At 35.9% G+C, this 15,433-nt stretch overlaps 1 protein-coding gene across 1 annotated transcript in view; it reads left to right on the top strand.

Moving 5' to 3' along the window:
* CFAP210 (cilia and flagella associated protein 210) overlaps positions 1-15,433 on the top strand; it is a 30,698-nt gene that overhangs the window by 1,843 nt on the left and 13,422 nt on the right. The window contains exons 2-6 of the mRNA XM_072612252.1: positions 2,629-2,858; positions 5,644-5,817; positions 5,917-6,110; positions 8,005-8,161; positions 12,868-13,007. Coding sequence (XP_072468353.1) covers positions 2,629-2,858; positions 5,644-5,817; positions 5,917-6,110; positions 8,005-8,161; positions 12,868-13,007 — 895 coding nt within the window. The remainder of the gene's footprint in view (positions 1-2,628; positions 2,859-5,643; positions 5,818-5,916; positions 6,111-8,004; positions 8,162-12,867; positions 13,008-15,433) is intronic.

Raw genomic sequence — 15,433 nt, 5'->3', positions numbered from 1 at the left:
GCATGATTCTGATCTGCTTGACAATACTTGTTGGTTACAAAGGACAGGTAGATAATGAGAGTAAGGCAAAAGGAGTAAAGAAAGAAAACAGTATCAATGAAAAAGTGAAACAAAAATATATACCAAAGAGACCAAAAATCAGTTGTGAACGGGACACAGATATACACTGTAGTTTTGTTATTATTATGTTAAATTCAATATACAACTAAAAACTATTTAACAGTTCACAGTTTTCATATAAAACTATTGTGAACATGACTATTATGGAAGTCATTTGCAAAACCACACATATATAGCCTATATTGAATTGCTTGCCTTCCCAATGGGCATGGGTGGGGAGGGAGGAACGGAGAGGAGTTGGAACTCAAAGTTTTAGGAACAAATGTTGAGAATTGTTCTTGCATACAACTGGGAAATAAGAAATACAGGTAATGAGGTATAGAAATTTATCTTGCCCTATAGGACAAAAGAGAAGATGGGGATAAGGGAAGAGAGGGATGTTAGAAGGAAGGGCAGACTGGTGGTAGAATGCTCAGTGTTTGGGGGTGGGGGGAGGGGAAAGATGGGGAGAAAATTTGAAACTCAAAATTTTGTAGAAATGAATGTTGAAAACTTAAAATTAAAAAAAATTAAAAAAAAAAACTCGTAAAAATTGGAAAAAAAAAGCACAACCCAAACATTCTCACATTGGCCACATTCAACATGTCTCAGTCTAGAAAAAAAATATTGTGAGGACATATTATTCCTAGTTACTTTGGGGGTCATATATGACTGTTTCAAAAAAGTGAAAAGTGCCACTGAAATATAAGGTATTTCAGTTATCTGAAATAGTTGTTTGGACTATTGTCCAAGTATACTATAAAAATCCTTTACTGGAATTGAAATGACCCTGTGAGGTTTGATTCCTTTGTTTTCTGTCTAATTAGTATATGTGAGACCATATTGCTAAGGTGATAACTGAGGCAAAAGTAACCCTTGGATTGGGAGCTAGAGGACTTGGGTTCAGATTTAGGCTCCATTACCATGACCCTGGTCAAATCACTAACCTTTGCAGGTCTTCTCAGTTCCCTCTATTTGGATATATTCCAACCGTCACTTTATAGTGCTTCATCATTGGTTGCTAATTTTGTTAAGCAGCAGTGAGGTCCAAGTTTTTAGTCTTCCAGCAGCCAAGGCCAGTTTGCATTTGAACAATGTAGACCACCTACGAAATGGAAAGCAGTGCTTAGTTCCTTTCAGCTAATCAGTCAACAAGCATTTATTAAGTGCTCACTATATGCCAGACGCTATACTAGGGATACAAAGAAGGCAAAAGCCAGTCCACACTCTAAAGGAGCTTACATTCTAATGAGGGAGACAACATTTAAATAATTAGGAACATATAAGATATATTCAGAGTAGATAGAAGGTAATCTCAGAAGGGGAGGAGCTAGTAGCTAGCACACTAGATTGGGTGATAAATTTGTTAAGAGTGAACCTCAAAGTGATGGTGGTAATAGGAAAGTCTGAAAATGGCTATGAGGAGTAAGGAACATTCTGATTTCCCTTCTGGGACCAATGAATTAGGGCAGTGGGGTAGGGAATGTATAACTAGTACTAGAAAAGATGACCAGGGATGCACTGTCATCTGAGTAAGGCCAGGGTTCTCTGAGTGCCAAAAGATGTAACATGAGAGGAACAGGTCTAAGATGAAGGAAAGTTTGTTAATTACAACCTAAGGATTACAGAGTGCACAGTGGAAGGGATAGGCAACTCTCAAATGGGACATTAGAAAGATAAGGTTGAGGTAGATAGGGATAAGAGAGGAGGCATTTGGGGTTCTGGGCACGGGTTGTTTTTTTTTTAAAGCAGCTGGTGATTCAGTATCATGGTACTGGGAAAGTAAAGGGGGGAGGGGTTAAGCATTGCTAACCATTATGGAATGAGTCTAGGCAGATTATCTTGATGAATGGGAGTAGCTCTTCTATATATAATTCTCTCTTCTGGTAAATACCTTGCTGATAGCATATGCTTAATGTTGAAATGACTTGAGTAATTCATATCCCCTCCCTGTGCCCAGATTGTCATCCTTTCATTCTGAGAGTTGCCAGTTCACTACCCATAACTGAGACTTCTCAGCCCTAATTTATGTCAGAAGAGGAGTCAGAGCTATGGCATATACCAAACTTCTGATTGCAATAAATAACTTTGTGTAAACTCCATGAACTTCTTTAAAATGTATCTAAATTTGAGACTGATAATGAGAACTAAAGGGCAGCTAGGTGGTGAAGTGGATAGAGTGCTGGGCAACAATCAGGAAGATTCATTTTAATGAGTTCAAATCCAGCCTCAGACACTTACTAGCTATATGACCCTGGGCAAAGCAGTAAACCCTGTTTGCTTCACTTCCTCATCTGTAAAATGAGCTGGAAAAGAAAATAGCAAGTTATTTCAATAGTTCCCAAAAATGAGGTCAAGAAGAGTCAGACACGAATGAACAGCAGCAGCAAGAACTAAGATAATAGCAACAAAATTAGCTTAAAGCCTTTCTAGATAACACGGTAAGATAGATTCTTTTGGAGAAAAAAAGTAATGCATCTAGAGAAAATATTTTACCTTTAATTTTTTTTTTTTTTGGAACCTCATTAGTGGAAACTGATTCCTGGACTGACAGCCAAATTCCATGTGGCACTCTTTTACCAAGTGGAGTAGATCTTCGTCAAATTACTATAATTCCAAATGATGAATGGCAGAGAATTCAAGATAGCCTTGACAAGTTGAGTAGGAAAGCAGCACAGCTTCGTGCTGAAAAGAAAGCAAAGAAAGATATGCATTTAAATTCTCAAGAAATGGTGAAACATTGGACCAATACTTATGCTGTAAGTAATAAACTACATAGAACATATAATCATTGAATATTTATTGTTGTTTGTGAGAAAAATTATACAAATTTGTTGAAATTCATGTTATTCATTTAAAGAATTGAGTACCTCTTATGTATAAGCCAATTCAAGTCAGTTGCTCTGAGAGATACAACCCCCTCACCCCCGCCAAAGATACAGCCTTTGCCCTCATACATCTTATAGTCTAGTAAAAGACATAACTCATGTATGCAAATAACTATACATTATAATGTGAAAATTTAGTTCCAGAGATTAAAATGCTATAATGGTTAACAGGAATGGGGAGGGGGGATTACTAGAACACTTTTCTCTGGATGTCAGAAAATGTGTCAAGGAAATAGCATTTGAAAAGGACGTGATGAATGATAGGAGTTAATGGATATAGACATTCTTTGTGAGTAAAGATGGGAAACCATGGGGAATGCTAAAATAATAAGATATAGTATGATTTGACTCCTGTGAAGAAGATTAGTGTGGAATAACGTTGTAAAGGAAGGAACAAATCATGAAGGACTTTTCATGCTAGGCTAAGGATGTCAGGTTTTTATTTGCAGATGATAGTGAGTAATTTCTAGTAAGTAAGATAGTAAGTTTTCTGAATGGGGCTGTACATATAAATCTGGGAGTCATCTACACAGATATGTTAATTAAACCCATGAGAAATGATGACAACATTGAGAGATGAGAAAATAGATCCAGGAATGAGCTTAGAGAACATCCACAGTTAGGGGGCATGATATGGATGATGAATCAGCAAAGAAGACCAAGGATTGGTCAGATAAGTATGAGGAGAACTAGGAGAGAGGAGTGTCATAAAAACCCAGAGAGGAGGGAGTATCAAGGAGGAAGGGTGATCAGTTCAGTGCCAGATACAGCAAAGAGATCCAGTAGGATGAGGACTGAGAAAAGATCATCAGATGTGTTAATTAAGAAATCATTGATATGTGGAGAGCAGATTTAGTTTAGTGATGAGGTCAGAAGCTAGACTGTGAAGAGTCGAGGAGTCAGTGAGGTAAGGGGAGTCAATTTAGTGTAGACAGCTTTATGTAACACTTTGTGAAAAGGTGGAGAAAATTTGGACAGTAACCTAGGTAGGACCTACTTTGTTTTTTAAAAGATAAGAGAAACTTGGGCTGTTTTCAAGACAGTAGAGAAGGAGCCAGAAGATAGAATGAGGTTTTTGAAGGTGAAGATAAAATTGAGGGGGCAATCTGCCAGAGAAACTGGGAGGGTTTGATATTTAAGGCACATAGAGGAGTTGACCTTGGCAAGGAGAAGGTCCATCTTATGGAAGTCAGGGGAGAGAACTAGACTAAAGATAAAGATTTGAGAATTACACACATAGAAGTGATAGTTGAGTATTTGGGAATTGATGAGATCATTCAGGGATAGAATGAATTCAGGGAGATGAGATAAGAACTGAAAGAGGATCTTGGGGAATGCCACCATTAAGGAGATCAAATGAGAGCTGGTGAGAGAGGTACAGGGAACAGTCACTGAGTCAGTGGCAGCCTGGAGATCAGTATCCTGAGTGTTTTAAAGAGGATGGTAGGGTCCAGTGTTAGATTCTGCAGAGAGGTGAAGGAAAAGGAAGGGTAAGCAAAGGCCATTGCATTTAGTCTATTGAGCTGAAGTCTAGTTAATTTTTATCTTGAGTCTTATCTAAGGTATATCTAATTACTGATGCCCTGGTTATAGGGTAGGCTTTGAATAGAACAGTGAGACTCCATACACACACACTTATATAGACAACAGCATTAAGATTAATGATCAGAACTTAATTATGAGCCCAGTTGAAATATTAATATTCATAGAGTTGCTGACTAGTTTTATTATCACTTGACCCTGCTCAACTCCAGTATGTTTTTCAGTACACCACAATTACATGATTTCATATAAAAGCAGGAAAATGTTTTTACTTTTGTTTCTTGTGTAGTTCATATTTGACTAGATATACTGAGTTGTATGTCTTCTTGCTAGAGCCATCTTCCTATTTTTTTGAAACATGCTGTTTTCAGTATGATAGCTTTTTAACAAATTTAAGATATGGGATGTTATGGCCCATTATTCTTAGTGGGCAGGGAGAGTGGAGAAGAGAGAATTCAGGTAAGGGAGAGATCTGTGTGTTCTTGTGTGGATGTTAGTGATTAGGCTTTTGAGACCAAAGAGAGGCCAAAGGGAGGGGGCGAGTGTCAGGAGCACAGGGTGTGGTAGTATCTACCATAATGTCACTGTGGAAGGAATGGAGGGTGAATAAGAACTAGAGCTAGAGCTGGGATGTAATGTTGTCACTGTTTTTAGAAGCTGAACCTTCTAAGTGGGTTTGTGAATAGATCCAAAAAGATGCCAGTAAGTCATATAGCTACATTCAATGACAGGGGTAAAAAATACTTGGTTCTCTATAAGAATTAAAAAACTTGTTGAGAAAGACTTAAAGATTTAGTAAAAGACAGTACAGTTTTGGGGTTATGACCACTAATTGATAATGTGATGATGTTTGCTCACTTTAACAATGCATTTGAATTTGTTTCTCTACTAATTAAATTGCTATCACATTCTCAAGTCATTAAAATTTTTTACGTCAAAAATGTTTTAATGACTGAAAGAATTACCTCAGATTACCTTAGGTGTGTTAGTGTGTAAATTACATAAAAATACAATAGAAATCTATATTGGAAACTCCATATTGTGTTGTATTATTTTTACAGTTTCCTTTTTTGCTGAAATTCTGGAAAATGAGTACTGGTTTTATTTCTCATAGGGGATGCGAAAACAGAAACTTAAAGCTAAAGAGTTGCGTGCACAAAATGAAGAAAATGAAAAACAAAGAATTGACGTGGAAGAAGCATCATATAGAGCCGAAGAAAGAAAAAAGGCCATTGAAAGTGCAAAAATCTATCAATATTACCAGACAGATAGAGTGAAGACTTTCCATGTACTATCTCTGATTCCTTGCTTTTCATATCTATTTAATATAATACTTGTACGTATTGGGGCATTATTTACATGACATGTTGCACATTTTTTTGTATAGAGTGCACTTCTTCTTAGTAAAGTTCTAAAAGAGCGAGACGCTCAGATTCAGTTCCAGAAGAGCAAAGTAAAAACAGATGCAAAGTGGGAGGAACAACTGAAGCAAAATTTTGAAAAAGCTTTGCAAGAGGAACAAGAAAAAGCAGACAAACGTCGAAGTGACAGAATGGCACTTGCAAATGATCATCTTAAACAGTATGTGAGATCAGGCTGTTTTTAATACACTCTTTCTCTTCTGATATTTTTCAATCCTTTGTTATTGTTTTTTGGTTTTTGTCCTAACAATCCTTTGTTATTTGTTTTGTTTTTGATAAACCTAATGCAAACAGGATTATGTTAATATATGATGTTAAAGTTTTTGTGGAGTAGGAGTCTTTTATCCATAATTTATTTTTATTTTATATTTAAGATTTCCCATCCCACCCAGGCTAGAAGTATATAGCCCCATCCCACTCTCATTTGGCATGGGAGTTTTGATTTGCTCCATTTCCGACATGAAAAGGTTTGCATCTCCTCAGGCAACCTAGTAGCCCTTCCACTCTTGGTGAATCAGTATATTGATGTGAAACTCAATGTGCTGATTAGCATAGCCCAAAGTAGCTCAAAACTCCCTTGCTCAAAAGATTTATCAGCCTCAGCCATCCCAGTAGCTGGGATCAAAACTGTATACTACTATGCCTAATTTCTAGTAATAGCTTGAGTTTTAGGTCCCCATAACCACTTTGGTCGGTATAAGGAGAAGGAGGATGAAGAAGAATGTTTCTTCCTTTTTTTTCTTGGACACAGGGTCCACCTTACACAAAATTATAAAACAGATGAAGCTTGTCTTTGGCTGCCTTTGCCCTCCTTTACTGTACCTATTCTACCTCCTTCCATACCCTGAAGTACCCAGTGTTCCTAAAATTGCACCAAGCTTTGTATCATGGTTCTTTACCTAGGATTGCCCTATATCACAAAAGTGTTCTCTACTCCAAAATGACCTATCCTCCTATTAATAAAAATATCCATTCTCTCAGTAGAGCTAGGTATTAAGAGATAAGCAATCTGATTTAATTAATTGACACCAATATACATACCAGCATACTTCCTAGCGGTATTTAAATTTTGGAAAATATAATTCATTATATATGTGACATACAGATTCTCTCCACAGGATATTACAGTGCCACAGAATTGTTTTTAAAATATTCTTATTAGCAATAAGAATTTGTGCAATAAGAATATGTGGTACATTTGCATTTCTAATTTTAAAAATTTTAAAAATAAATATAATTAGCCAGTCTTGGAAGGGGATGAAATACCTGAGAGAGATAGAGAGAGAATGAGAAAGAAGGCCCAGGGTAAAACCTCAGTATACATACTTTTAAAGGGCAGGAAGAAGATGAGTAGCCAGCAAAAGACACAGGAGTGGTCAGAGAAGTAGAAAGTAGGAGAACCAAAGAGTACTCATGAAAGTTCAGGGAGATTATATCAAGAGTTATGAGGTAGTCCACAGAGTCAGATGCTACACTGGATTTAACAATACCAACTTTGGATTTAGTGATAAGGGGGTCATCAGTGACAGTCATTTCATTGGAACAACAGGATTGAAACCACATGAAAGGAGTTGAGTAATAAGTTGATGGCAAAGTGGAAATTGCGAATGTATACAGCATTATTCTTAAGAGTTTAGTAGTGAGAAGGAAGAGAATGAAGAGAGTTGGAAAAAAAATGAAATTGAAAGGGAGTTTAAATGACTTGCCCATTATAAATGCTACCAATTAATCATCTTGCCACTCAGGTATTTGTCGAAGAAGTTGGAAGGAATAGGAGCTGAAGTGATTCCTTTTGGTTTGGCATTAAAAGTAATATATGGAGAGAGCTGCTTTCATCTTGGGATAATTCTGAGGGGATTTGCCCCCTATTTTACTTGCAAAAAAATAAGTATTTTCAGCTAGTGCTTTAAATTGGAAAGTTGTTTCAAGTTTGCTATTTTCCAAAGAGAAAAAACATATTTTCCTCTTAATTTTGATTCAGAGTAGACTATAATCCCCATAAATGTGTAGTAACCAGTTTTCATTTTATTCTTTACACTATTTTTATACTTTAGAATGAAAGAGCGAGAAGAAGTGGAAGAACAAAGGAAAAGAGAAGAAGAAAAAGATGCCAAAGAAATAGAAAAACAGGCGAAGTTACATGAATTAGAATTGATAAAGCAACAGGAAAAGAAGGAAGAAAAGATGCTTGAATGCAAGAGAATTCATCTTGTAAGCAGAAAATTCCTTGATTATTTAGAAGTGTAAAAATAAATTTAACTGACCAGCTTATGTCCTGTAAGCCAGAACTGGGAAGGAGAGGATAACTAGTAATGTTGGGAACCCAAAAAGGCCAAAAAAAAAGACTATATATGTTCCTAAGCCTAAACCTTGGGTATAGTTAGCATAAGACTCTGTAGTCTCAAAATTAGCAATCAGAATGCTTTCTGGTGTTTCCACAAAATGGCGTTTGGGAATCAACTTTGTTTCTTATCTAATCATGTGCATCACATCAAACATGTAAATGTATAAAGGGCATTAGACTTGACTGCGAAAGTTCTAGGTTCATATCCCAACTTCTTATTAGTAAGTGACCTTGCATGAATTTACCAACAGTAGCTTCCATTTTCTTATCTATAACAGTTTAACTAAATGTTCTCTAACGTCTAGTTTGTGATTCTTTATAGAGCAAAAAGTATATTAAAAACTTAGTTATTGAGAGCACTCAGGGACTGAATCATCTAAGCTATTTGAATTTTCTGGGTGACTGAGGATTTTGCCCTTTTTTAAGAATTAAAACTTAAAAAAATTTGGATTGGAGTCTCAAATGTACATCTTTGTTGACATAAAGTACACACTGAAAATCTTTTAACTTTTATTTGATAACTCAGGGTCATTATTATGCAGATCAGTTATACTGCTTGGTAAAAATTATCCTCACAATTTATTTTGAGTTGCATAAGGTTGCTTTCCCATATATTGCATGGCCCCAAATTGCTGTACTCTTTGGTTTAGGGTCTTAAAATTTTTCTATTCCTTCACTGTCAGTTGTTCACTGCTTTCCACTTTCAGTGTATCTACCTGTGGCAATTTTTTACCTCCTTCTAATTCTTAGCAATCAGCTTATTAGAATTCTGTGTAAAATAAGAGTAAATAAGCAAGTCTTGAAGATTTTTCTCTTAAAGATAAAAAATATTAGCTTTTGTATATAAACTTTGTGATGTTTGCTTTGGTAGAGAATTATTTTTGCTTCCCTTCATAGTTCTTAATCTGGTTGCCTCCTGATAGATAAAGCTAAAATCTTAAGATAAAATTTTAAAATGTGAATCAGTATGTTTTCTGTCAATTTTTAGATTATTTTAGGTAGTAAAATTTGTTGATGATAACTTTAGGGATTTGAAGAGATGATAGAGATACTCAGAGGAGTAACTATACCACAAGAGAATTAGGAAGTAGGAACTGGGAGAAGATCTTAAGGTCAGTGGGGCGGAAATAGAGAAGTAAATATTGTAGTCCTGGCATTAAAGGAGAACTTACAAAAGGAAGAGACCTCAGCTCTCATGGAGTTAAGTTTATTTTGTGTTTTTTAAAAATAGAAGACTACACATGTTTGGGAAAAGGGATCTTAGCCTCAGTAGGTTAGTTCATAATAATGTGATTTGACCTGTAAATAGGTTATCCACTTATTCCAAGCAAGTCCCTAAAAAAAAAAAAAAAAAAAGAATGAGTGACCATTTGTGAGAGAAGTTCCTGGCATGGCTAAGAGTCCAGTCTCCAGTCCACAGGAAATGAAAGGAAAAAATGCTAGAAAATGAGAAGCTACAATATCTAATCTTTACATGTAAAGAATCTGGTTCCCCTGATGACTTCCTTCTTTCTGCACTATCTAGTTTATAATCCACGGGGTTCCAAACTTCAAATCACTGTTGATTCTTTTTCTTTTCCCACTTTTGTGTCCAGTCAGTTATCAAATTCTATCAATTATTTTCCTAGCACTGTGTTTTATATCATTTTCATTAAGTTCCATCACTACCACTGATGACCGGCTTCAGTGATTGTCAACAAGTATTTATTTATTTTTTTGTTTTTTATATTTTATTTATTTTTAGTGTTCTACAATCACTACCATATAACTTAGATTTTCCCCCCTACCTACCCCCCTCCCTCCCTGAGACAGCATGCAATTCTATATAGGATCTACACATACATTCCTATTAAATACATTTTCACTATAGTCATGCTGTGTAGATGAACTAAAATGAATGGGAGAAATCATATAACAAACCAAAACATAATACACACACACACACACACACACACACACACACACACACAAATGATCTGCTACGTTCTGCAATTGAATTCCATAGTTCTTTCTCTGGACAACTATTTATTAAGTGCTTACTTTGAACCAGAAGTTTTGCTAACCACTGGGGATAAAAAGGTCAAAAATCTTTAAGGAGTTCATATTCTAATGGAAGAGACAACATGCAAACAATTGTGTACATACATACATGAGGCGCAAAAGGGAGGGATTGTCGGAAGACATTGGGAGTATCATGACAGGTCTTTTATAGAAGGTAGGATTTGAGCTGGGAGTCATCTGCAGTCGTCCTGACCTATATCTTGCCACTGGACCCAGATGACCCTGTAGGAGAGAGTGAGGCTGATGACTTTGCACAGCCCTGCCTCACTTAAATCCAATTCACCTGCAAGTCAACATCACCTCCCTGATGTCATTGGTCCTCTTCCAGAATGATGGATGAACAATAATAATAAGAAGGATTTGAGCTAAGACTTGAAGGAAACCTGGAGATGAGAAAAGGGGGAGCATTCTGGGCATGGGGGCTGATCAGAAGATGGAATACTCTGTGAGGACCAACAAGGCCAGTGTTACTGGTTTATAGAGTGTATGGGGGAAATAACATAAGAGAGGTAGAAAGGTAGAAAAGGGCCAAGTTTAAAAGTCCTTAAAAGCCAAACAGATTTTTTTAATGTTTTATCCTGGAGGCAATAGAGAATCACTAGGGTTTTTTGAGTAGGGTTCTGACATAGGCAGACCCACATTTTAGAAAGATTGCTTTAGCAGTTTAGGAAGATGAACTGGAGTGGGGAGAGACCAACCAGCAGGCTATTGCAATAATACTCTATGCACAAGATGATACAAGCTTTGCACAAGGGTGGCGGCTGTGTGAGTAGAGAGAAGGGAACACAGAAATAACAAGATGTGGCAAAAGATTGGGTATGTGGAGACTGCTTTTTAAGTTAATCAGGTTAATTTTTCAGGTAACTAAGTCTATGAGTTTCACTTCCTTTTTACCTCCACTTAAAATGGGATTCTGGATCATACAGGATGTGTTTTTTTTTCCTTGTCTCCTGCTATACACATACCCTCATCCAAAATATCCTCTTTTTAGTATCCAGAAGAAGGCCAACCTGTCCTTCAAGGCTTAACTTGAATAACTTCCATCATTAAGTTCCATCATGCAATTTTCCTCCAACTCTTTCAGCTCAAGTGATGTGTTGTTCTAAACTCCTTAGACTTAATTATAATATTTGTGTTGCCTTGTGATGTCTCTTCAGTGATTTTAGTATTGAACTCTTCTTACTAATTAACTTTACACTTTGTACATGCTTCTTTTTTTTTTTTTTACTTACTTTTTTTTTTTATTAATTTTTTTATTTTTTTTAATGTTTAACAATCACTGCCATACAATTGCGATTTTATCCCTCCCCACCCACCCCCCACTACCTCCCTCCCTCCCCACGACTGCATACAATTCTGTATAGATTCTACATATACTTTCCTATTGAGTATATTTTCACTATCGTCATGCTATGTAGTCAGACTAAGATAAATGAAAGAATCCGTATAACAAATCAGAACATGATACACAAACAGATACACATACACAAACATGATCTGCTACATTATGTGAGTGACTTCCATATTTCTCTCTCTGAGTGTGGAAGGCTTTTTGCCTTGAGGTCCACCATTGGGATTTTTTTTTTTTTTTCAGAAGTTCTTGTGTTATTACAAAAATCTAAGTCTACCAGAAAAAACTCTCACACACTGTGGTTGTTGCTGTGCATAAAGTTCTCCTGGTTCTGCTCCTTTCACTCAGCATCAGGTCATATAAGTCCTTCCAGGCCTCTCTGAAGTCTTCTTGTTCATCATTTCTTATGGCACAATAGTACTCCATTACATTCATATACCATAATTTATTCAGCCATTCCCCAATTGATGGACATCCCCTTGACTTCCAGTTTTTGGCAACTACATAGAGTGCTGCTATAAATATTTTTGTACATGTGGGACCCTTTCCCATTTTTATGATCTCTTGGGGATATAGTCCTAGTAGCAATATTGCTGGGTCAAAGGGTATGCACATTTTTGTAGCCCTTTGGGCATAGTTCCAAATTGCTCTCCAGAATGGTTGGATGCGCTCACAGCTCCACCAACAATGTACATGCTTCTTTATGGAGACTGTAGGGTCTGTGATGATCAGGACTGGGGAGTATTTTTTGTTTTTACCACAGCATCGTGCCATGTTGATGCAGGTGCTTAATAGATAACATTTGAATGGATGATGCTTCTGAACTATAATTAAGAGGGCATGAATTTGGAACCATGTTAACTGGTTGGGAAATGGAATTTCATTGTTTCAGCCACTTAAGTCCTTCTTGCAATTTTGTTCACAACATTTTTGCCTCCGTTTTTTCATCTCTGAAATGAGGGGCTTGCACTAGGTCGCCTCTCAGGTTCCAGCTAGCGCTAGATTAATGATCCTCTTTGCAAGATGGCTGACTAAAAGGGGTTTCACTGTTGCTAGCTTTCTCATAGTATTCTGTGGCTATGAAATTAATATATACTAATAGAAACAGTTTTTTTCATCTTAGAAAAACTGAAATATTTAATTTTCTTTCTTTTTTTCAAGGAAACCATGGAAAATAGAAATATAATCAGAGCAATAGAAGAACAACAACAAGAGGAGGAAGATGAAAAAATTAGAAAATTTGTAATAGCCAAAAAGGGTCTGGCAAATATTAGAAGAGAAAAAGATGCGGAAACACACAAGTAGGCAGCACTTTAGATACTTAGCATGGTATCTGAAATAGCTGCTTTGCTAATGATTGTGAATATATGATCATGACATATAAGACCTAGAGTATGTAACTGGACGATCCTATGATGAAAATACTTTGGTTGTATCCACGCCAAATAGTATTTTGGAGAAATGAGCTTGATTATAATGTGGTTCTTCTGCTTATATTTATAAGCAGGCTATGGAAGTGGGAGATGAGAAGTGGAGGGCATAGCATATTTTTGATAGTTCAGATTATCATGGATCTTTGAGTTGGAAAGGGACCTTGAAGGTTATCTAGTTTACCTACTTGTTCAGTTAAGGAATCACTCATAGAAATTCTTGATAACTTGTTATCCAGTCTCTGCTGAAACACTTCCATTGAGAAATTTCCCATTCTTTAGCTGATTCTGTTGTTGAACAGCTCTGCCTGATAGAAAGTTATTTTCACTATGTTTAATATGATTGTACATGTATAGCCTATATCAGATTGCTTGCCATCTTGATGGAGTGGGGAGGGATGAGAGGGAGGGAGAAAAAAAATCTGGAATGCAAAACCTTATAAAAGTTAGTGTTGAAAAATATCTTTACATGTAATTGGAAAAAATAAAATACTGTTAAGTGGGGAAAAAATTAACAAAAAAACAAGTTATTTTCACTCTGAGCCAACTTTTCCTCCATATAACTTTTTTCATTTTTTGCTCCTAGTTAGAAAAAATAATTCTAATCTTTCTTCCCTTCTAGCCAAAAACAATTTCTCCTGCCTTTGAACTCTCAGAGTACTCTGTTTTTATTTCTTTATGTACCTTCACTTTATTTCTATTTTATATATTTGCATAAAATGTCAGCTTCTTTAACTAGATGGGAAGTTCCCTGAAGGTAGGAATCATGCCTTTTAATAAATGATTTTTTAATACTTTTTAATACTAATTAATAAAATAATGATTTTTTAAACTTCAAAAAATTTTCTCTTTTAGGCAACCAGCAATTATTATTTAATCTTTTCTTTTTCAATTAAATTTTATTTTCAGATCTGTATTCTCACTCTTCCCTTTCCCCTTGTTCCCAGTTTGAAAAGCAAGAAAAACAAAATCTCTGTTACTGAAGCATAGTCAAATAAAACAAATTCCAGTATTGCCCATGTCCAAAAAAATGGCTCAGTCCATTCTCTGAGTCTGTTACCTCAGTCAGGTGATGGGTAGCATGTTTTATCTTGGAATTGGTTGGCCATTGTGTTGATCAGAGTACCTAAGTCTTTCAAAGTTTTTTGTCTTGGCAATATTGCTGTTCTTGTATGAATTGTTCTCCTGGTTCTGTTCACTTCACTCTACATCATTTCATACAAGTCTTCCCATGGTTCTCTGAAAGTATCCCATTTTATCACTTTTTACAACACAATAGAATTCCATCACATATACTATAACTTGTTCAGCCACTTGTTAACTGACAGACCTCTCCTCAGTTTCCAATTCTTTGCCAATATAGCATTTGCCAAAATAAAAAGAATAAATATGTTTTGTCTGTATTGCTCCTTTTCCTTTTCTTTAATTTCTTTGGAGTAGAGACTGAGTAGTGGTATTGTTGGGTCAAAGGGTATGCCTACTTGTGTAGCTTTTTGGACATAGTTTCAGAATGGCGGGACGAGTTCACAGTTCTAATAGGGATTCAATATCCCTGACTTCCCAAATCCCCTCCAGCATTTGTCTTTCTTTGGTTAACTTTTCTAACCTTATGTATGTGAGGTGGGACCCTAGAATTTTAATTTGCATTTCTATATTAGTGATTTGCAGCATTTTTTCATACGATAGCCTGGATTTTTTTTCCCTTAAAAACTGCCTCCTCATATCCTGTGACCATTTATTAATTGAGGAATGACTCTTATTCTTATAACCTTGAATAAGTTCCCTTTATATCTTAGAAATGAGTCTTTTTTTTTAGAGAAACTTGCTGCAGTTTTTTTTTTCTCATTTGCTTACCTCTCTTCTGATTTTAGCTAGATTGGTTTTGTTTGTGCTGGGGATCATGTCTTTTTAAAAAAATTGTTGATGTCATTTGTTTTTATATTACATTCACTTCTAAATAAATCTTTTCTAACTCCTCTGTTCAGTAAATTTACTATCTCTTGTAACAAAAAATATAAAGCAAAAAAGATAAAGAAGGAGTTCAGAAAAACTAATCAACCCATCAACTGAGTCTAACAATATAAACAAAGTTTTCCATACTCATGATTTTTCACCTCTCTAGTGAAGGGAGAGAAGTACATTTTTCCATGTCTTCTTTGGAGACAAACTTGGAGATTATGTCTTAATAATTTTTGGGTCTCTCAACACCTAGCATAGTGGCTTGCAATTGGTAGGTACTCAGTAAATATTTGTTGAATTGAATTGAATGTATAAAAGACATGAACCTTTCCTCTTAA

This window comes from Notamacropus eugenii, chromosome 5, assembly GCF_028372415.1.
Source record: "Notamacropus eugenii isolate mMacEug1 chromosome 5, mMacEug1.pri_v2, whole genome shotgun sequence".
NCBI lineage: Eukaryota > Metazoa > Chordata > Mammalia > Diprotodontia > Macropodidae > Notamacropus > Notamacropus eugenii.
Note: the sequence above shows the minus strand (reverse complement) of the source record. Positions and strands in the feature narration are given on the sequence as shown.